The sequence below is a fragment of the Clinocottus analis genome, unplaced genomic scaffold, assembly GCF_023055335.1.
Source record: "Clinocottus analis isolate CAN_PGR_092001 unplaced genomic scaffold, fCliAna1.0.p SCAF_24, whole genome shotgun sequence".
Taxonomy (NCBI): Eukaryota; Metazoa; Chordata; class Actinopteri; order Perciformes; family Cottidae; genus Clinocottus; species Clinocottus analis.
In genome coordinates, this window is record NW_027175976.1 from 5954236 (window position 1) to 5975347 (window position 21112).

The 21112-nt window shown below is 51.5% G+C and overlaps 1 protein-coding gene across 2 annotated transcripts in view; it reads left to right on the plus strand.

The window, feature by feature from the left end:
- Positions 1-4446: 4446 nt before the first annotated feature.
- The window catches only part of LOC137794090 (Krueppel-like factor 7), a 33932-nt gene continuing 17266 nt past the window's right edge, over positions 4447-21112 (plus strand). For both annotated transcript variants that reach the window (XM_068590700.1, XM_068590701.1), the window contains exon 1: positions 4447-4784. In XM_068590700.1, coding sequence (XP_068446801.1) covers positions 4599-4784 — 186 coding nt within the window. In that variant the 5' untranslated portion in view covers positions 4447-4598. The remainder of the gene's footprint in view (positions 4785-21112) is intronic.

Here is a 21112-nt window from a genome sequence, read left to right on the forward strand (position 1 = left end):
CGAGAGAGGGGAGATAGCGGGGCGAGGAGGGGGAGCGACTCCGGGAAAAGCCGACAGGGATTAGGCCCTATTTGTTTCACTTTCTGACTACTCCTCCCCGCCTGCCTGCGGGGAGAGCCTGCGCAAAACGGGCATCTCCGTCTCCCACTCATCGTCGCCTAATTGGCACTTAACAGCTGCCCCTCATGGCCTCCTCACCGCCGGTGTTTCCGCTCGTTCTTCCCGGCGTAGGAAGCAGCAGCGCCGCATCAAACACCACCCAGCTGAGAGGGCACTTTCTCCTGCACCCTTTACAACCTCCCTCCTCTTCCTCCCCCTCCCCCTCCTCCTTCGTTCCCTTCCCTCGCAGCTATCTCGTGCTCGAAGCGGTTTGCACCGCAGACAGCCCCGAGCGCTCATTATCGCTTCTCTCAGTCGGCCTGTCGCTCTGAAATCCACCCCTCCTCGCCTCTACCCGTCGCCCACCTCCACCTCCCCCCCATCCCACCCCCTCGCTCCCCCGGCTCCTCCCTCTCTCCCCCCCCCCCGCGCTGGAGGAGCAGCATGAGGAAGACGTCAGGATATCGAAGATGTTCTGCATCCGGGCTGCGAGCCAAAAGAGACGGCGCACGCGGCAGACATATGGCCACGTTTTCAAAATCTTATCTTTATTTAAGCGGGCCCATCAATCACCGGCGAAATTCTCCTTTTTTCGCCGTCCACGGCCCGGCGAGGGGCCCGCTCCGGGCCAGATGTCGGGGGGAACATTTGTACATCCGTATTTCCTCCAAACATAAAAAGGTCATCACAATATTTTCGCCCAGGCAAATTTGAACTGGAGGGAGAACGCCAGCACATTTGTGTCAATGATTGGTTCGAACACATCAGAGCGTGCGGATGTCACATTACACCAAATGAGGCAAGAAGGAAGCGAAGCACAGCACCGAACACTCGAGGTGCCTCCGTAGCAGGAGACTAATGGGGAGAGGCGAGCTGCAGCGTGCCGCTGCGAACATCAGGTGCTGTTTTCAATGCAAATCGACTTGTTTTCGGGAGCTCAATTATGTCACGTTAGAGAAGACTGATCCTCTTCTCTTCTCAAAACAAGCGGAAGCGCTTTGGAAACGGGTACGTGTCCATTTTCATGAGGAAGCGAAGCGTCTCCAACTCACCATTTTACAAAATAACTTTTTTTTTTTGGCGGGGGTGTATGTTTTTTTTTTTTTTGCAGCGTCACGCCGAGCAAACGCGGGGTCAATCTCCCTTCATGCCCAGCAGAAGTTAATAAAAGGTTCGGGGGAAGAAATAGGAAAGTTGAACAATGAAGTGAACAATGCAATAAAACGCCGGTATGAAGTTTTAACCCTGCCAATGTCAGCTAACCGTATTAGCATTCCCACATGGGGGAAGGCTGTGAGTTGGAATAGAAATGGGCCGGTTCAGTAAGCAGCGGGAGTAGAGGTCCCATTCGTCTTGTCCTGTTTAAATACACTGGTTAACTCCTGCCAACAGGGAAGCCATTCAGCAAAAGGCCAAGGGCATCTGTCATGTGTTCAGCACATTGGTATTGTCCCCTTCCATCTCCCTCTTCCCCTCCTCTCCTCTTCCCCTCTTCTTCCTCATCATTTCCCCCTCTCTTTGTTTATCTCTGCTCCTCACCGTCACTCCGCCGCTCGTCCTCCTTCCCCTCTGCCGCTCTCTCTCCTCCTCTTCTGATGAAAGGAGTGAATATGCAGGGAACTGACATGATTAGCAGCGTCATATCCCCATGATGGATGGCGCCTGCTCCATTATTAATATAGTAAAAGCACCAACTGCCAGGTAAGAGCAATGTCAGCATCCACAATATAACGCAGTGTGCCCACGGATAATGGTGAGCACTTATTTTTTATCTATGATATGCATGGGCTTCGGGCCGAGGAAGAGGATGGGGAAGAGGAGGAGGAAGAGGAGGGGGTCTGAGAACGGGCACTGTGACGAGGTTTTCCGTTTTGCTAATTCCTGGTGATGATGCACACCGCAAAACAAACTGTAACTTAAGACAAGTGTGACATGACTGCTTTTTTTCATCCACAACTCTTTATGACATAAATATAGATACTATAGAATATTGATATCATACATAATACAATATAGTCCCCGTAATATTGCGTCTTAAACTCAGCAATAAAGTTCATCGAGACTTTCATAATATAAAGCGTTGAATGGACGTATACTTTATAGTTGACATTTTATCTCCTACAGTATTATTCATGCATGGAGGTGGAGCATAATTCATAGTTTTGCTGTGACATTTGTAAGCTGCTGAAAGAGAAATATAGTCAGAAGTATTTGTAGGTCATTCGGTTATATTGTTACTCAAGAAGAAGATATATAAACTTTATATGTTGAGGACTGGAACTAGAAATATCTTTTACGGCGGCCAGACGTTTAATACGTGTTTAATACGTTTAGGACGCGGGGTTGCAGCACTGCGTCTCTATGAATGCAACATGTTTGCACACGACCCTAATGAACGTTAAGGTGCACCCCAGGGGGCAGTGTGCCAAACGTGGCCGGCGTCCGCGGGTCCGTGAGACGGCTCCTGGTGTTTTGTTGCGACGTTAACGCGGCTCTTCGAAAAGCTCAGCCAGCGTTCAGGGAAACCGGCTCGGTCGCATGAAACGCGTTTCATCACCGTCAGAGTTAGTTTGAATTGCTTTTTCCACTTTTCCGACGAGCCCGATCTCCCACAAAATGAGCTCTTTCTCCAGGATTACTGTCTCAGATTCAAACACGTGGTTATCGATGTGGATTTAAACACAAATGAAACAAAACTACTTCTTTTCCTATAATATAAACCTTTGTATTGACATGAATAGCCTCCTGGGTGAAATTCCTGAGTTAATTTGTCCTGTCCATCCTCCGTTTTTGGACTCTTTTTTTTGACTCTAATTGGAAACCTCCACCATAATTTGTTTCCCTGGAAGCGTAATTAATAATGCAGTTCTGTTATCCTGGCGGAGGAGCTAAACAATGCATAAAAATAACAGGATTTGTCCGTTAAATATTTTACACTCCAGTCAGCCATGTGGAGATCGGCTAAACAGGACGCAGGCCGCTGACGTCAGCGAGTGTGTCATCCGTCAAATCTTCCCGTGGCCCATCCGTCCCCGCCGAAGCCGGCAGCGAGCGAGGTCCAGGTTTACCGGGAAAAACAGATGACGGGGCCCGTCCGGAAGAGAGGAATGCAATCAGACCGGGAGAAATAAAGAGAGGGCAGACTTAAAGAGCAAAGGGGGGAGGGTGGGGTGAGGGGGGGGGGGGGGGAGAGAAGCAGGAACAAGAAGCAGGAGAAGGAAAGACAGACGGAGTGAGTTGTGTCAAATGGATAAATGTCAGCGGGAGCTTCATCGTCTGTCTGATGTGAGCTCTCGCTCCCAAATATGCCATGTGTAAAGCGCGTAGCCGGGGCCCTCGGCCAGCCTTCCCCTCCACTGTAATGAGATTACAGACCTCTACAGCACTGTGTGTGTGTGCGTGTGTGTGTGTGTGTGTGTGTAAGAGAGAGAGAGAGACAGAGAGAATACTATTAAGCCAGCGTGGAAGTGCACAATTCCGATGGCTTACGCAGGGCGAGCGAATAAGCGGCATTACTCACACCACCAAACAAGACGTATCGAGGACGATTTGGCTACTTATCTATCATTCTACACACAGACACACACACACACACACACACACACACACACACACACACACGCGCGCAGTGGACTTGTGTTCACCTCTCTTTTACTGACAGCACACGAGCTGCATGAAGGACGTGATTTGGATCAATGTGGGTCAGTGTGAGACGCCATAGCCGGTTGAACAGTCCATATGACTTTTAACCTCAGTGAACATCTCTGTTGTGTTACCATGACATTAAACATAGAGCATAACTACAATACATCTCTATTATTTATAGGTTCATCTGATAATACGGTCCTGTAGCATTATGGATGTTCATATAATTAGGTACGATGAGTGTAAAGTCATTATTAAAGCGTAAAGTCTCACTCTGGGTGTTTCCCCTGCACTCGACTGCTCCATCCTGCATCTCATTATGATTTCACATTTACACAGTGGAACAATATAGCCGCTTATTAATACTGTTTCCAGCTCCTGTTTGTGAGCACATGATGTTTACACCACGGCTTCTCCTCTCAAACTAGCCTTTCAGACCTTCTTCCAAATCTAATATACCCATCCATAAATAGCTCACCTATCGAGCCCATATTTGGCTCGAGTGACGTGTCTCCGGAGCCAATCCCGCCCGCGGATACCGCCGAGCCCCGCCCCTCCGCGCTCCGCCGCCGCTCCGAGGACTCCTCTACCGCCCCCTCGCCTTAAATGGACAAGCAGAGGAGTTGATTGACGAACCAAACAACTCCCCTTCGTTTACAAGCCCCTCCCCTCCTTTGGCTCCCTATCAGTGTCTAGTTTGGCAACACGGATACGCATGGAGCCTCCATCAACCCCTGTCTCTTTTACGCACCGAGTCCGATAATGCGCGCAGGTACAGGGGCCCTTATCGCCACATTTCGAGCCGCCACACTGAGCAATTAATCTCCTCTTATGGACTAATATGAAAGAAGTGGATGCAGAGGTCTGACACAGCCGAGACAGGAGGCATATTTCTTGTGCATCGTTCTTGTTTTTTCCAGCACCGAGCGAGCGTCAGCATGGATGTCTTAGCGAACCACAGTATCTTTCAGGAACTTCAGCTCGTCCACGACACCGGCTACTTCTCCGCCATGCCTTCGCTGGAGGAAAACTGGCAGCAGGTATGTCTCAACTTTCATCCTCACCGCGGAGCTTGGACCGCGCAGTGCGCTCGCCGGTGGGTTCACACGCGCTCGAGACGTCAACTTTTACCTCCCCCCCCACCCCCTCTTCCACCGCCGCCGCCACCGCCCCCAACAGAAAGCGTGGAATGTGTGTAGTTCAGATGAAATGCCCTCCATCAGTCACACAGCTGACAATTTTAGCCAGAGATGGCAAAGTGGATACGATGCGAACGCACGCGGGCGCGTAATAAAGCTGTCAAATGCGATTTGGGAAAACTGAAGATCCGAAGCCCATAATAGGGAGCGAATTGGTCGTGAATAATACATCTGCATCCCCCTGATAACTGAGTTGTGAACCCCCTCTGCATGGAGAGAAGTCCCCTCACGTATTCATAATAGATACACTAACATGTCTGGCTTTGTTCCCCGCTTTAAATGCAGTGGTGGAAGAAGAAGAAAAAAGGCAGCGCATGAAAATCATTTAACTGTCATATCTGCATGTTGCATATTGGTCACCACCCCCCCGCACGCGCTTTCCCCCGTCCAAGTTGAGTGGATGGATGTGGAGAGATGAGCACGCGGGGCTGCACGCGGCCACATGGTGATGGATGCGTGGGGAGACGCGCCGGCACTTCACACGACCATTACTGGTCCTTACACATTATAGCACACGTCCCTGTTCTGTTTATGTCAGCCAGATGTGTTTTATTATACCTGTGTGTGTGTGTGTGTGTGTGTGTGTGTGTGTGTGTCATGTTGCTGATTTCCTGGTGTAACATTGCTTAAAAAATATCTACTTTTTAAACAGTCACTCTGTATTTCTCAACCTATTTCTCATTCACATCTGACTCATACTCCATTTAGTTGCACCTGTGCCCGTTAATAACCCTTCATGGTCCATATTTAAGTCAAAATAGGGGCCATGCGTCCGTCGGCACACCTGCATAGCTGCTGCTGCTGCTGCTGCTGCTGCTGGTGATGATGATGATGCTCTCCATGCTGCTCTTGACTGACCGAGCAAAGCACAAAAAATGCAACAAAAAAAAAATCATTACATGGAAATTTGATGCCGGTATTGTTCATGCAATAGGAGCTCCAGCTTGTCCCCACTTCTCTGCTCCATGCGCGAGAGGAGGGGAGGAGAGAGGGAGAGAGAGAGAGGGAGGAGGAGGAGGGAGAGAGAAACCGGTGCGTGACCGCGGATCCATTCGCTGTGGTCCAAGCAGTCTAATTGGCATCCTACTGTTACCCACCGACGCGTCTTTTCATAACAAGTCTCCAACTCCCAGCTTCACTGTCAGAGGGTTTTTAAATTGCACGGGCCCGCGTGCACCATATGCAGCGTCTCTCACCCACAGCCATGCATATCAAGATCGATACCTAATGCAAATGGCAGGGAGAGAGGGAGAGAGGGAGAGAGAGAGGGAGAGAGGGAGGCTGAGAGCTGGACATCCCCCTCACTGGGACGTCCACAGATTATTCCCCCCTTTAGACAACGTCCATTTTGGAATTGATCATCAAGTTTATCTGTCTCTTAAATGGAGAGAGTGTAATTTCATTTTTTATTTTTTCTAACCAGGCAAATATCTGCTCTCGTTCAGCTTTGATCGCGTGTGGGAAGATGCCATTTCAAAGGTAAACTCTGTTGAACCTGCACACTGAGGTTGCGTTCCCTGACAGCGTCGACAGATCTGCATCATCTGAGATGGAAGCCGACTCGCTTCTTGACACTTTTGCGGCTTAAAAAGTTCATTTTTAGAGCATGAATATGTTTTTTTAGTTTCTTTTTCAAACCATGCTGCTGATTGGGAATATCACAGCTAAAGAAATACACCAGGAAGAAGAGGGAAATGTATCATCCAGTGTTCAAAAAACACGACTCAAAGCATGTGTCCAGTGGAGTGAATAGCAACTTTTTTTGGGAAAAACAACCCTTGTTTGGAAGAAGAGGATTGTGTCCTTGTGAGCTCAATGATTATTATGACTTTCCCCCCGCGCTGACCCCCCCTCCGCACTGCACAGAGATGTCCTGAAGATGCCACCGAGCCGTCCTGAATGCACGAATTATGAGCTGCAGCTCGCCCTAAAAGCTCTGCCTCCGAGCGATGGAGCAATCCCCCCTCTGTGTTCCGGGCACAATTTAGAATTTGATGCTTTTATGGGGCGTGATGGCGAGATAGGAGGCCGTTGTAGTCGGACCCTAAATGGCTCCCTGAGATGCCGTGGCAAGAGTGATGACTGTGTCCCCTGTTGGTGTCTGTGAGGCATGATTCAGGCGGTTATGGGGGGATGGGGAGCAGAAAGGGAGGAAAGTGTTTTGGAGGTCTGCAGATGGTACATTTGAGGCTGCTATTTGTTCCATTATTGAACTAAATAGTGCCAAACTGAACTGTGCTGTCTCGCTTCCAAATCCCAGTACAGTTGGTTGTTCAGAGTTGGAACAAACAGCAGGGCTTAGCTGGATGTGGAACAAGCATGGCTGGTCATAATTTACTCTTTTTTTTCCTTTCATATGTGGAACCCAGTTTCCCTCAAAGCCGAGTGTACTCGTGTCATTTTTGCATCTTTACACTGACACACATTTGTGTGTCTTGGCTGCGACTTCCAGTGCTTGTCGTGCCCTTTTGTAAACCGGCGCTCGCGCGTGATGAGGCCTCCTCCGGCGAGTTTAGCGGCGTCCTCTGAGCACGCCGGCGCGAAAATGTAAAGACTATACACCTGGATTGGGTTTCAGGCTGATACGATGGATTTTATTTTCAACCGCCTTCGGGCTCCACTGATGACGCGTCTTCATCCACAGCACTTGACCCTGATGGATAGGATGTAACAAGACACCGCAAATGGCTGTCTGTCATTGACCTCAGTACACACTCCATACCCTCCAACACATATATTATCCCTCAGGGGCCCAACACACACACACACACACACACACTCTCTCGTACACGCATGTAGACTGAGTGCTTGATGCCTACCCAAGCGAAATGTCTGCATGGAGCCGCGCGGTGCATTATGGGGCTTCTATACGGGCATGTGGACAGATTGCACGTGGCTCCGGCGCTTCTAAATGTGGAAGGAGCAGCGGGGCGCTCCGGCGCGACCTCCATATGCAAGCCAGCGTGCTCAGATGCATCCACTTACATCCGACTCATGCCCGCGACTCCATAGCACGCACCGCAGCAGCAGCAGCACCGTCTGGGTGTGTGTGTGTGTGTGTGTGTGTGTGTAGAGGTGGAGGAAGTTGCAGAGCACGCACATTCTCCCCGCTGCAGGGTTTCGCATTTCACAGTCCGGTGGGCTCGAAACCCCCCCCAGGAGCGACAAGCACACTCTGGAAAAAAAAGACAGTCGGAGAAGAAGAGGATCCGGGCGCGATGGTGTCCGAGAGAACTCGGGGGTTGGAGGAGCGGGGACGCGCAGTAGATGGAGTTGTGAAGTATTTTGGCCGAGGCCGCCGAGGGGGGAAAAGTGTGCGGCCGTTGAAAGCTGCTGTCGGGGTCAGAGGGGCAGCGTGGCGACTCCAGAGAGAGAGAGATGAGGATGGGAAAGTGAGGAGAAGAAGAAGCCACAGATGAAACTGCGAATATCCACGCGCACGCCGTACGCCGCCGCGTGTGCGCGTGTGTGTGTCTCAGTATGTTATGTAATCCTCAGTAGGCCACATCTGCTTTCTCACACACAGCAGGCATGCTGGGAAGCGCAGCCAACCGGCCCCCTCCTTCCTGTCTGCGTCCTCCTCCATGCCTCGTTCCTCCATTCTCCTTTCTGTTTTTCCTCTTATAGAATTAGCACCGTATGGGTTTTTGATCTCTGCAGGGTTGTTGTGCACGCTCAGGACTTGTACACACACTCCAGCACAACGTTTGCCAGGTGACGGCGTCCCCCAAGTCACTCCTCTCCGCCTCGCGGAGCAGCGGCAGATGAGAGCGAGCGAGTCTGGATCGTGTATCAAGTTGAAAACAAACCAACCGGTTCGAGCGCGCACGCCCTCGTCTCTTCCCCGTGACCTTTCACTCGCTGCTGTTTGGTGTAATTTTATGCAAATTGAAATTAAATCAATCCTGTAACGGGCACAGCTCAGTATTCTGCGAGCATGGAGGAGGAAGGACAAACTGGGACTTAATCTTGTTTGTCTCAAAAGAGCTCCTGGTGGCGTCTTCGTTCCGCGCCTGTGGCTTTATTAAAATGTCACATCAACTGTAAGTATGAGATGTGGGATCCCTGAAATCAACTTTGGACGCTTTCCAACAGAAAAAAAAAAATGTAGTTAATTCCCTTTTAGTTCGACTGCCGCGCGGTCCCGTCTGCACGGCGGCGGCGTGATGGAAGGTTGACAAGCAGCGCCGCAGCCTCGCCGCAGAGTCACTCCCTCACAGCCGTTATGCACGTGACACACAGGCCGCCTCTTGATTTCCGGACGTCCACAAAGCATCCAGACGAGGCCGCCGAGATAGGAAATGGATTCTCTCGCCCGTCGGCCGTCAGAAGATCTCGAAGAACGGACGCCGCGGAGAATCTAGAAAAAAGAAAGAACCCCCTCGGGGGGCCTCGCGACGCGCCGAGCCTTGAAAGGGAGGCCTTGGTGCGCCTGCTTCTAAGTGTTTGCAGCCACGAGGTTAATACTCGACGCATCGATTTGAGGAGCGGATGCACGTCTGTTTACAGGGATGAGGGGAGGGGGGGGGATGCTGTAATAAAAGAGCTATGAGTTCATCTAATTAGTATAAGCAGATAAATGAGCTGTAGCAGCAAAAAGGCAATTTGGCTCCTGAGCAGCAGCCGTTATGTTAACAAGACGCTGCTCGCTGCTGCTACGCACACGATTCTTTGTGTTTGCATGAATTGGAGTTGTCTGTTTTTACCTGCAGATTAGTCTCTGGAGCTCGGAGCATCCTGCTGCACGCGCGCTTCCTGGTTTCCCTTTCTTGCGACGGGGACGTGTGTTCACACACACTCGCACTCACGCGCACAGGTGCGTGTTGTGTATGCTGTGTAATGAGATATGCGAGCGACCCCCTGACCCAGTAACATCCATTCTGCCGTAAGAGCGCTGACTGAACTCCGCCACCTCTGTCTCATCACTCAGGCGGCTGAGAGGCGATTGCCGGTGATGGGTGCCTTCCACTGCTTTATGGGCGTTGATGAAAAGGTTGGAGGCGCTGATGAAAGAGAGGACGCGGAGGAAGCATTCATTTGTCTGATGCTCTGGCAACTGGTCCGTCAGAAGGGAAGAGAGGGGTGACAGGCAGAGGAGGTGGTGTGGAAAAGGAAGAGAAAAAAAGGCAGCAATGGGGGGGGAGGTGAGAGGAAAGGAGAGGAGGGGAGAGGAGAGGAGGGTGGTGAACAAGCACATCTTTATGTATGGCTTCCGTCTGCAAAGCGCTCTGCCACCCCAGGTTTGATTAACAGTGGGGAGAGGAGCCAGTCATTTTTTTCGCCTCACACCAACACACATGGCTTGGCAATGACTTTCACATCATTTGAGGCGAAATCGGGAAGCCGTTACAGCACCTTACAGTGATCCGACATGCTTCGCTGCCGCCATCCGGCTTGGCAACCGCGGGCTGAGAACAGAAAAGGAGAGAGGAGTCTCAGGCACTCGTTTTTTAAGCCCTGGAATCACCACAGACTATCCCTCCCCCTCCCTCCCCCCTCTCTTTATCTCACCACTCTCTCTGCTCTGTCTCTCTTTCTGCCATTCTGAGAAGACGGAGTCTCCGCCGCCTCCTTTGAGTCGCCCTGCTCTCGCCCGTGTTTAGAGTCAGCCTCCCTGCAAGAAAAAGAAGAAGTTGAACTTGGGGGAGTTACGCAATCAACATTTTTTTTGTCCAAAATAAACGGCGCCAGGCCGCTGGTGGAGTCGTTGCATCAAAAGGTCTTCGCCTCCATCGCAGCAGACCCGATGGAGCCTCTCATGCGAGAGGAAGTGTGTCGTGTGTGTGTCAGTGGACGCAGGCTGAGGCATCTGGATGCAGAACCAAGACTGATACACACTTTTTTTTTATCACGTAAATGATTGGAAAAACATTCCCTTCCTGGCTTGGAGTCAGGTGAAGCGCTCCACTCTCCTCCGCCCGGTTATGAAGTGTGTGTTTTCCATCAAAAGGGCCGTGAGAGGAAAACAATAAGATGCCGTCGTCGCCGTTGCGTGTTGTAATTGGCTGAACGTCGTCAGAGTGACACGTCAGTGATGTATTTTAAATGAATGAATTGCCTGAAATCACCGCCTTGAGGATGCGGAGGCTTCAAGTGATGGTCGTTGCCGTGGTTACCCCCCACCCTATCTTCCCACTTGGACCACAGTGTGTTTAATCTTCCGGCACGCTCACATATTTGAACATCCAACGGCTTTGATAATAGCCACAAATTCACACCGAGCCGTGGCATTTTACAGCCCTCGCTGGCTGTGACATGCCAAGCGTTACATCCCATAATACGGCCTACCTGTTGCTAGGCAGCCTTGGCAAGCAGGAAGACCAGCTTTGGCCTATTTGTTTGTTTAGCTGTCATTCTGGGAGGCTAATCCCTCCCCGAGGGACTCGTAGCCATCCAGAAACCGGAGATCCAGCCATGTGGACCACCTCTCTCCAAAGTGTGTGGATGGAGGGGGGGGGGGGGGGGGGCAAAAGAGACGGAAGGTGGAGAGAGAGAGAGAGAGACAAGGGCAATTTGCCCTGAGTAAACACCGCCGCTTGTTGTTGTCATCCGAAGCCAGTCATCAATCACGGCCCTAAGCTCTCGGCGGTGACAGCCGCAAGGACGCGGCGCGCTCTGCAACCGGCCGGCTGCTTCACAACGCACGGCCGCCGTCGGTGAAGATCACAGCCGGGTCGCCGACGGGGGCCTCGTTGACCTTTTCTAGGAGCGCGAGCTCCATTTAGAGTCCGGCGAGGGAGCAACAGTGCCTGTTGCCGGCTTCGAGGAGAGATTTGACTTTTAGCTGTATTATGTAAGCAAAGCGTGTGGACGTGTGTGTGTGTGTGTGGGTGTGTGTGTGTGTGTGTGTGTGTGGGGCGCTTTGCATGCCGGACCCCATGGGTCGCCGCGGCGGCCCAGCATGCAAAGCCAGTGGTGTTTTTCCACCTGCTGTGGCTCTCTGGTCCAAAAGCTATCCCCCTGGTTCACCTTTGACAATGACTCCTCCTCCATCTCTCTCTCCTGCATTCAATGTCTGAGTTTTTGTCTCCTCTTTCTTCTTTCATCTTCTAAAAAAGCAAGCGTTAATCTGGATCTTACGCGTGCATTTGAAGCCCGAGGTCAGGATAAAGGTTGTTTTTTTATTGTCAGCAGCTGATGCTCAACTCACTGGAAGATTAAACTGGGTCCCGAGTTACCCTAAAGACACTGGTATCTGCAGCCAACTGGGTGCATCATGTCGTTTCAGTCTCTCCAAACGCCTGCGGGGATGAGTTGTGTGAATAACATACACCGTGCATCCTCAAAACCAGGCAGATTCAGCTTGAATTGGGATTAGCCTAAACTGTATGTCAAAGCCTGAAAGCACAATTTTTCACATGAGGGGGGGGGGGAAAAAAAAAATATTAGTTTGACATGCAGCGTTGCAAAAAAAGGGGGCTGTATAAGTGTCAAAGTAGAGAGACAGAGGGGGTGAGGCGATTTTGCACCCCGCTTAACTCCTCGAACGGCCCGGGAAGTGCCCTTCTGTGATTTAATGAGACCGGCGGGAAGAGCCATTCATCAGCGTGACAGCGTACCTCTGTTTCCCATTGTTCTGTTCTGGTATGTGAGGAGAGCGCTGTGTGTTTTAGCCTTAATGATGGGCTGGCAACCCTTTGATTAGATGAATCTCCCGGTGCTAATTAAGATTTGGGCTGCCAAAAGACATGTGTGTTTAAGCCTTCCTCCCTCCATCTCTCCCTGTGTGTGCAGCGCTTAGCGCGTGATGCTGTGTGGGAAGTGAACCGGGCGTTTTTACGGTATTTCTTGGTTTGATCTGGCGGGTCGACGTGAGCGCGGGTCCTCGGACGAAGACGTCGGGCCACTGCAGAGAGTCACGGATGCAAAAATGATCTGTTTTTGTTCCTGAAACGAGGATTTTCAGGAGGAAAAAAAGAAAGAAAAGAAGAAAAAAAACTACTTAAAATGCAAGATTACAAATACTTCTATTTGTTTGTCATAATAAATACAGAAATAATCTGCCATGAATGGACACAAATGACTTAAAACGAGTATTTTCCTTGTTTGTGTCCTCACGCTACACACTCTGAACGTGGCTGCATCTTCTCAAAGCGGAGCAATAACTTTTATCACTACTATTCAATGCTAAATCAATAAAAAAAACAACACAATCCACACGGGGATCTCTGATACAAATAGCTGTTTATGACTTAAAAACACTGAAGAGGCCCTGCTCTCACTGTCGCCCCCCCCCTTCTTTTGAACTAATCTGATGGTGTCACATTAATGTTTCACCACTCGGTCCCCCCTTATGTACTTTCAGGGACCGGAATTTGATAACTTATGCTAACAAGAGCGTCGAGGCATCCCCGTCCCCCTCGTCTCTCGACCCCTCCTGCTCGCATCGCTCCCCGCTCGTCTTGTGTGGCTAGACAGCGCGTCCTCCTGCTCTCCGGTCTACTGCCATGTGTTCTTCAGTCTTTTGCCCCAGATATTATTTCATTGTAAAATGATGCCAATTAGTAAAGCCGGTCGCCGGTGGCTGTGGTCTGGCTCCGTCTTCGCTCCGGCGGGGAAAGTTATTTGGGTCGGCAGCTATTTTCAGCCTGTGATGTTGCCAGGAATACTTCAGGGAGCAGCCACTGTTTTATAAGAGAGCACATCAATAATTTTCATTGGTGTATGTGTGTGTGTGTGTGTGTGTGTGTGTGTGTGTATAAGCGAGACGGCGAGAAAGAGAGCGCTTCACAGGCAGAGTTTATTGGGTTTATGTGTGTGTGTGCGCTTCAGAAAGTAAAGTGTTTTCTCTTGAATATTCAGCAGAGCAGCTGGTGTGTCTACTGTATGTGTGTGTGTGTGTGTGTGTGTTTGTCACACGCACGCACATGCACTTGTGTTGCGCACGTTTCCCTGTCGCCGTCGCAACCTCCCGTTCACGTGAAACACGTTCATTCGCCGGCCTTTAAACTTTAACCCCGCTGAATCGTAACGCCGCTTCAGCCTTCGTCCTGTAATCGCTGGCTTTCACCCGCTGAACACACACACACACACACACACACACACACACAGACCAACGCTCAGAAGCTAAAGGCCAAAGTCAATGAGTTCCTAACACCTTTCTTAGTGCAACTGCTCCCCGCCCCTCTCCGCTGAGCCGCCGTACATTGTCGGGATGAAATTGGGGTGAAAAGTGCTCGCTCTCCGCTGACGCTTCCCGCTGAAAAGCCAGCTGCTCGGCACCGAGGGGGTGAACAGGTTCAGCCTGCCGCGCTGCCTCCGCCCCATCCTCGTCCAACCTAAACTCTCTCTCGCTCTCTCTCTCTCTCTCTCTCTCCGTCTGTCTCTCTCCCCTCTCTATCTCCTGGAGGAGAGCCCGCAGCAGTAGCGGTGGCGAGGCGACGTCTTTCAATATTTTAAGCGGCTTGGGCTAATCTTTGTCGCTCAGGTTTGTTTTGAAAGCACGGCCGCGGGAATAAAGACGGAGCGACAGCGCCCCACCTCCTGTTTGCACGCTCGCGCGTACGCAGAAAGTCACCGGGATGTACACGCTCTTGCGTAACTGCACAGTTTCACCCTCACGCCAACACACACACACACACACACACAGACACACACACACCAGCGCGTCTGCGACCCTGAGCTAATCCACCTTGGCCTTGCGAGACTGTGCCACTGACCTGCTTTCACTGCTCTTTTATTCCGCCTCTTCCCACCCTTCATTTGCTTCTGAGCTAACCCTGAGGGTCGATGCCGTAATGAGGGACAAAAGCTTGAAACTGTGGCTAAGCGTTACACAACACCTGCATGGCAAAAAGCAGGGGGTAAACACAGACGAGACGACTTCCCATCCGGCCGCAGAGCGGCATGTAAGAATGAACTATGTCGGCTCTTATCGGAGCGGGCACGGCGCCACAGTTGCACTTAGCGGTCTGCGGACGTGATCGGGGTGCCGAGCGGCCCTCTCCGCCTGGCACTGTGTGAGGAGGAAGAAGAGTTTTTCCGCTTCACTGTTCCCTTTATCTCTCCCCCCCCACACCCCTCTCTCCCTCGGCCGCCCTCCCCTCTCTCTTTCTCTTTCGCTGCTCGCCGCTCTTTTGTTTCTCTGTGCCTTTTTCCAGCCAAGGCCCCATTCTCTCGCCCCGTCATTGTGTGGGGTAATGAAGATTAGCCAGCCCCCGCCGCACACAATGGGGTCCCCAACATCCGGAGCGCAGACTCCCCAAATCCTGCCGCAAGCTGCTAACCCCGGTGTAAAACCACTGTTGTCGCCGACCCCCCCTCCACCCTCCTCCATCCACGCACCCACACGCATACATCCACATGCATGCTGAGGTTGCTTTCGCAAACATGTCCACTCTGCCGCGTCGAGAGCAAATGGCTGAAATGTCTCCTGATTAGATTAGGACGCTTTTGACAGCTGAGAAGGGAGCGCTTGGCGACTCATGCGCCGATAAACAGCAGCTCACCCAAATCCAGTTAAAGTGAGACAGAGTTCCCCTCCCCAGCGAGTGCAACACGGCTCCACTCGTCGGGATTATACCCCCACCCCTTTCCTCCCCAGCCCGTCCTCCATGCCCTGCCATTCTCCTCTCCACTCCAATCTCGTCCTCCTCTCCCATCCTTCGTCGTCTCCGGCCTCCAGATGCTTCTTCGCCAGCTCCCTCTGTTCCCGCCTCGATCCTATTTCACCCTCACCTCTCCGGTCCTCGACTTAATACCAGAACAAAGACGATTTTCCACACTTTGTCACAAGCCATTTAGATGGAGCGGCAGAGGTCTTTATTCGCGGTGCACTTGTTGTATCCGGAGACTAAGACCTCTTAATAGTGCCGGCATCGCGCTAAACGTCGGGCGGATCTTCACAAATCTGTTTACTTGTCGAGCCGACGTTCAAAATTTGCAGTACACACGCGTTGCTTTGTCTGCGTGCAAAGATAAATTATTCAGATGTGACAGCAGGAGAGGAAAGCAGCATGTCCACTCATTTGGGAAGCCAGCGAGTGGATCACTTTGTTCCCAACCATTTCTTTTAAACATCATTGTACAAGCTGAGGGGGGGGGGGGGGTTCCTCATGTCGGCGTCCATGTTGTGCGATGGGAAGACGGAGCCGAGGTCCCTGGTGTCCGGGGTGAAGCGGATGTGTGGTTTCTGTTGTGTCTGCTCGGAGAAAGCGATGGGGAAATGTCTCTCTGCTCCATTAAGCAGAGGTCACAGGTTTTTGCGCTCTGAGTGCTCCATCATTGTGGCTTTCCTGCGAGATGAAAGGGGCTTTGAAGATCCCCCCATCAGGCGCAAACCACGAGCACGCGCGTGACGCCGACCTGCAGCCGCCGAGGGTTGAAAGTGATCCTCATGACGCTCCGCGAAACAAAACAACCGCGGGTTTCGATCCCCACGTCCACGCAGCAATACAACGCTAAACTGAACCTAAAAGCGCGTTCAATGTGGATCCAAGCATTTAGCCCCACGTGACAAAATTGAAAATTTCTGCCTGAGAGGCGATTCAAGCATCTATTAGCGCGTCCATCCAAACAACAATTGACTGTGTGCGAAAGGGGGAGGGGGCGGGGGGTGTCGGGTTTACAACCATATGTGCATTATTCCCTCAAACTCCGTCAGCAAATTGTGATTTAACAACTGGCAGTGTCTGTTATCAGCCTGCAGCCCGCGCTGTGTAAAACCGCCCGGAGGTGCTGCGTTGCCAGGCTTTGACGGAGAGGCTGACGGCGGCGCTGATTATTGCTGCGAGGCTAATGTCGCCCGATAAGGCCGCGTGTGTAATTAAGCTGTTTCCGCGCCGCGTTATCTGCAGCTAGGTGAGGCTCGGCTGCCTGGAGAGATGGAGCTGTTAGTCGGCGAGGAGCAGGACGCCTGCCTCCTATCTGCGCCGTCGCGGGCCTCATATCTCTCCCCTCTCTTTCACCCCCCCCCCCCTTACGCTAATCTAGCTTTTTTTTTTAATGCTTTTGCACCTGTAGAAGATGCTGTGGCTTCACCCTTCCCTCTCTTCACTGTCCCCTTTCTTTTGCGCCGCTTGCACAGAGGCCCCTTTAACCTGTCTGTCTCGCAGATAAATTAGCTCTGTCTCCCCCCCCCTCCAGCGCTGTCTCTTTGTGTCTCTGCTCCCGCCGTCTCTTCCCTTTGCTCTCGTTGCCCCCGTCGGGGGGCATCAGGAGATCCCTCCGGCCAAACGCTGCACCTCCCCTCCCCCCTCCTCCTCCCCGCCGCGCTCTCCGCTGAGAATAACAGGGCGAAGCGAGGGCGCTCGGCTACTCGGATCAGTGTGGAGGAAAATTAAGCGTTATCCCCCCCCCCCCCCCCCCCGTCTGCCGTTCACCTCCTCCTGGCCCCGTAGGCAGGTTCCCCGCTCGGCTGGGATCCACCGATGATGCCATGCTGCTCTCAGAGGAGTCTGAAATCTGGGGCCTCTGAGTGAGTGGAGGAGCAAAAAACCCTGAAGGGCGGCTTAGCGGGGAGGGGTGTTTTCTAAGATTTCGTGAGGGTGAGGGTGGTGGTGGTGGTGGTGGGGGGGTTTGTGTAAGTATTGCTCAGTGAAGCTATAGATTACCGTCTCTGTCAGCTGCGACGGCCACCGCTGATGAGCTCCTGCGCGGTATCATTCCGTATCGATTAGGCGCCGCGACGCCAACACACAAAGGCTGTTGGCGAGATGGCCAGCGCCTCGGGCTACTGGTCATTTAGCTGTCACCTCAAAGTGATGGTCCCGGCCCGGCTCGACAGATCAATGGGAGGGACGCGGGGGCCTATAACCCACTGTGGCCGCATGAGACACACACGCACGCACACACACCGTCGCGTCCACGCACCGACACACTCCGAGTGACGCGCCCGCGCAAACTTTTCTTTTCCGATAAAAGTGCCAAGCGCGGCGCTGAATTACAAACTGCAATAACAAAGACGGCCGTAAACACAGTCAGTTAAACAGTGAGCCGTAAAAAAAGGAAATCAAAACCATAACGGGGAAAAAAAATAAAAAGGATAAGACAATTTCCCCCTTGATGTAATTGTGGTGCAGCCTCACCTGAAGAAACTGATTCATTTCTCAGAGGGATTTGACTTTCTTTACCTTGATTAATGATTTAAATCAACACATGCGAAGCTGTGGAGAAGATTAATCCACGGCGCTCTTCTCCTGGAACCTGAAAGTGGACTGAACCCAACTTCCTGTTTCGACTGAAGTTTATTTTGAAAAGACCGACATTTTAACAGCCTTTCTAAAACTTCAACAAATACAATATTAGAAAAAATACTGGAGAACCAAACGCTCGTCCACTTTCTTTCTTGAGATTCTCCGCAGCTGGAGCCGGTTAGCTTAGCTTAGCGTAATGAGTGCAAACGGGGGTAAATACCTAGCCTCCACGAGGAAAGTTTTGCAAGGTCTATATTCTAATCAGGGAAGACGATCTACATATTCCAGAAGGATGAAGACGCTTCAGGGAATCATGGGTCATCTTTGAAAAGATGTGACAACACCGCCCATGACCCCCGCCCCCCAAATTTAATGAATTTAACAATAGTGCTCCCCTCCAGCTCAAAGCCCCCCTCGTCGTCCTGCCCTTTTCAACCCTGCTCGCGTCAGCGCGGGATATTATTATTCATAGCACCTTGTCTCTATCACGGCATCTGTAAAAACTGAACATGATTATCCTAAAATTAATGAGCCGTATCCACCCCATTACATTTATCTGTTTAGTGGTGTTTTGGGGCTTCCTTTGGGGCATTATGCATGCTCTTCTGTTCATATTTATAACCCAGGCTTTTTATTAGCGACATAGCGGGGTGCTAACAGTTGGGAGGCAGCCCGCGCTTTGATGGTGATGGCAGGCGGCGCGGCGCAGGCCAAATGTGAAGGGAGGAGAGAGGATCAGCTGCCAGGCCAAGGGGGAAGGAGGAGAGAGACTTTCATTTTATCACCCAAGAGCCAGAGAAGGAGAAGAAGAAGTTGGTGAAACAGGACTGGTTCACAGCTCTCCGCCTGCTTGACTTCGCGAGAAGCGTGTCTTGTGATCAGCGAGTATTTCTCACACCTGCTGTATTTTAAGCCTCACGAACGGCAGGTGTGTTCTGCATGTGTGACTCTGTGTGTGTGTGTGTGTGTGTGCGTGTGCAGGAAACAAACACAAAGTGCATCTGAAGACGAATCGCTTTTTCCTTTTGTAAAGAAGAAGGTTGATGTGAAGCGGTGTGCAGTGACCTGACCCTGTGCACGACAGTTATGTAACGTATGTTTCCAAAAAGCTGGTATTTCTTTGACATCCTTGAAAGATTACAGTGACTGAAGCTGCAGCCGACAATCATCAAGGACATTAGCCGCGTAATTAAGGGCCGCTCTGCTCAACTCATCAACCTTTCTTGGAAATGACATAAGTTATGGCAAGAAAAACGAGAAGAAACGCCGACGTAAGACAGCGATTTGAATAATCGTGTCATCATTTTTATTTATTTTCAAATTATAGAGGGGAAAAAAAAATCAAATCGGTTTGAGTCTCATTAATGACTGGCCTGTGGTGACAATACATTTTGAAACAGCCGGGTCACTATAATCTTAATCTCGTGGTCAAAGCAACAACGGCGCCTTGCAGCCGTGAACACAATCGGTTTCGTTCAACTGGTTTTTGACGGATCTTGATCGGGCTTTGCATGAGTGTAAGCGATACCATGAATACTGGCTCTGTTCCATTTAGCTGCTCCGCCTCCAGGGGGCTGGTATTGTGCACAGTGCAGGCCATTTGGTCGTCTACAGAGGGCCTTAGTCAGTGGTCATGCAGGGCTGAAGGCACACATCCCAGTACACAACATTATTGAAACTGGTCCACTCAAAAGATACCTGCAATCCATTGATTTAATACCCATATCTTGAAAGAAAAAGACTATTTGTGTGGTTTTTTGGGTGCCATTACCACAACCGCTGCAGCCAGGACATCGAAGCCCTCTGCATCACGTTAAGGGTACTGGTTTTTGGTTCTGGCAACGCAGTTTCTCAAACAATGCGCAGCCCTTGTGACCGCGCTCCTGAAGCCGCTGATGACTGTCTGCTTCCAAGGAGATGCTTGACAATATGGACTCCGGTTCCAAGTCCCCCCTTCCCCCTCCCCCGCCCCTCTCTCCCCCCGACACCAAAGCGGTTTGGAGGTGGAGGTGGGCCTGCTGGAGCATCCGTTGGATTGTCTCAGCTTATCCTGGCTCACACGAAGGCATCATCCCCAAAAGCCTTTGAGGAAACGGACGCTGGCTTTATGCGGCGCCAATTGATGTTGGCTCTCTCAGATCGGCGTTTGTCCAAACAGAGCTGGAGCGCGCCATGAGCGCTCCTTTATCTTGTGCGGTGCTTTTGGCTCTTGATTCCTTGCCCACACACACACACACACACACACACACACACACACACACACACACGCACACACACGCGCGCGCGCACGTTGCATATTCACATTCACTTCAGGCCACGAGATCAGCCAAGAGAGTTTATGCCTGCGTGTAGGTGTTCCCACAAACACACACACAAGAGCCGCGTAATTGCGCATAATTATGCTACTCACATATACGTGCGTGCCTGCAAAAAACACACACACACACACACACACACAAACACACGCACACAAACTAGCATAATCACATGCAGCCACATTAAGTGTGCGTACACCCACACTGCTCCACGCTGCACACACAGGAGCCGCTGATCAACTGCATGACCTTCTCCCTTACGATGTTAATGTCACCACCTGGGGGAGGAAGGGGCTGGGAAGAGGAGGAGGAGACGGAGGGGAGGGGTGGGTGATGGAGTGATGGGGGGGAGGAAAGAAGGAGGGGGAAGATGGATGGAAAGAAAGAGCCCCCAGCCCCTCCCCTCGCTCACCTGCAGCCTCTTTCACCCCTATTACATGTCAGACATTCCCTTGTGTGTGCACACTCGTGTGTGTACACACACACACACACGCGAGTGTGCACACACGCACACGAGTACAGTACGCGCGCCGCCGCGGGTCGCGACCTAACATTCAGTGTGCGTGAACCCTTTTTCCTGTGGCTTGCCCCGCCGACCCGATCCTGTTATGCCAAATGTCACACTTTCAAAAAGGACTCGCCCCCCCGCGGAGAAAACGAAGTCAACGCCTTTTCCTTCGCTTTTTTCGACTCCAGCCTCCATCTCTCCTCTCCTGCCTCC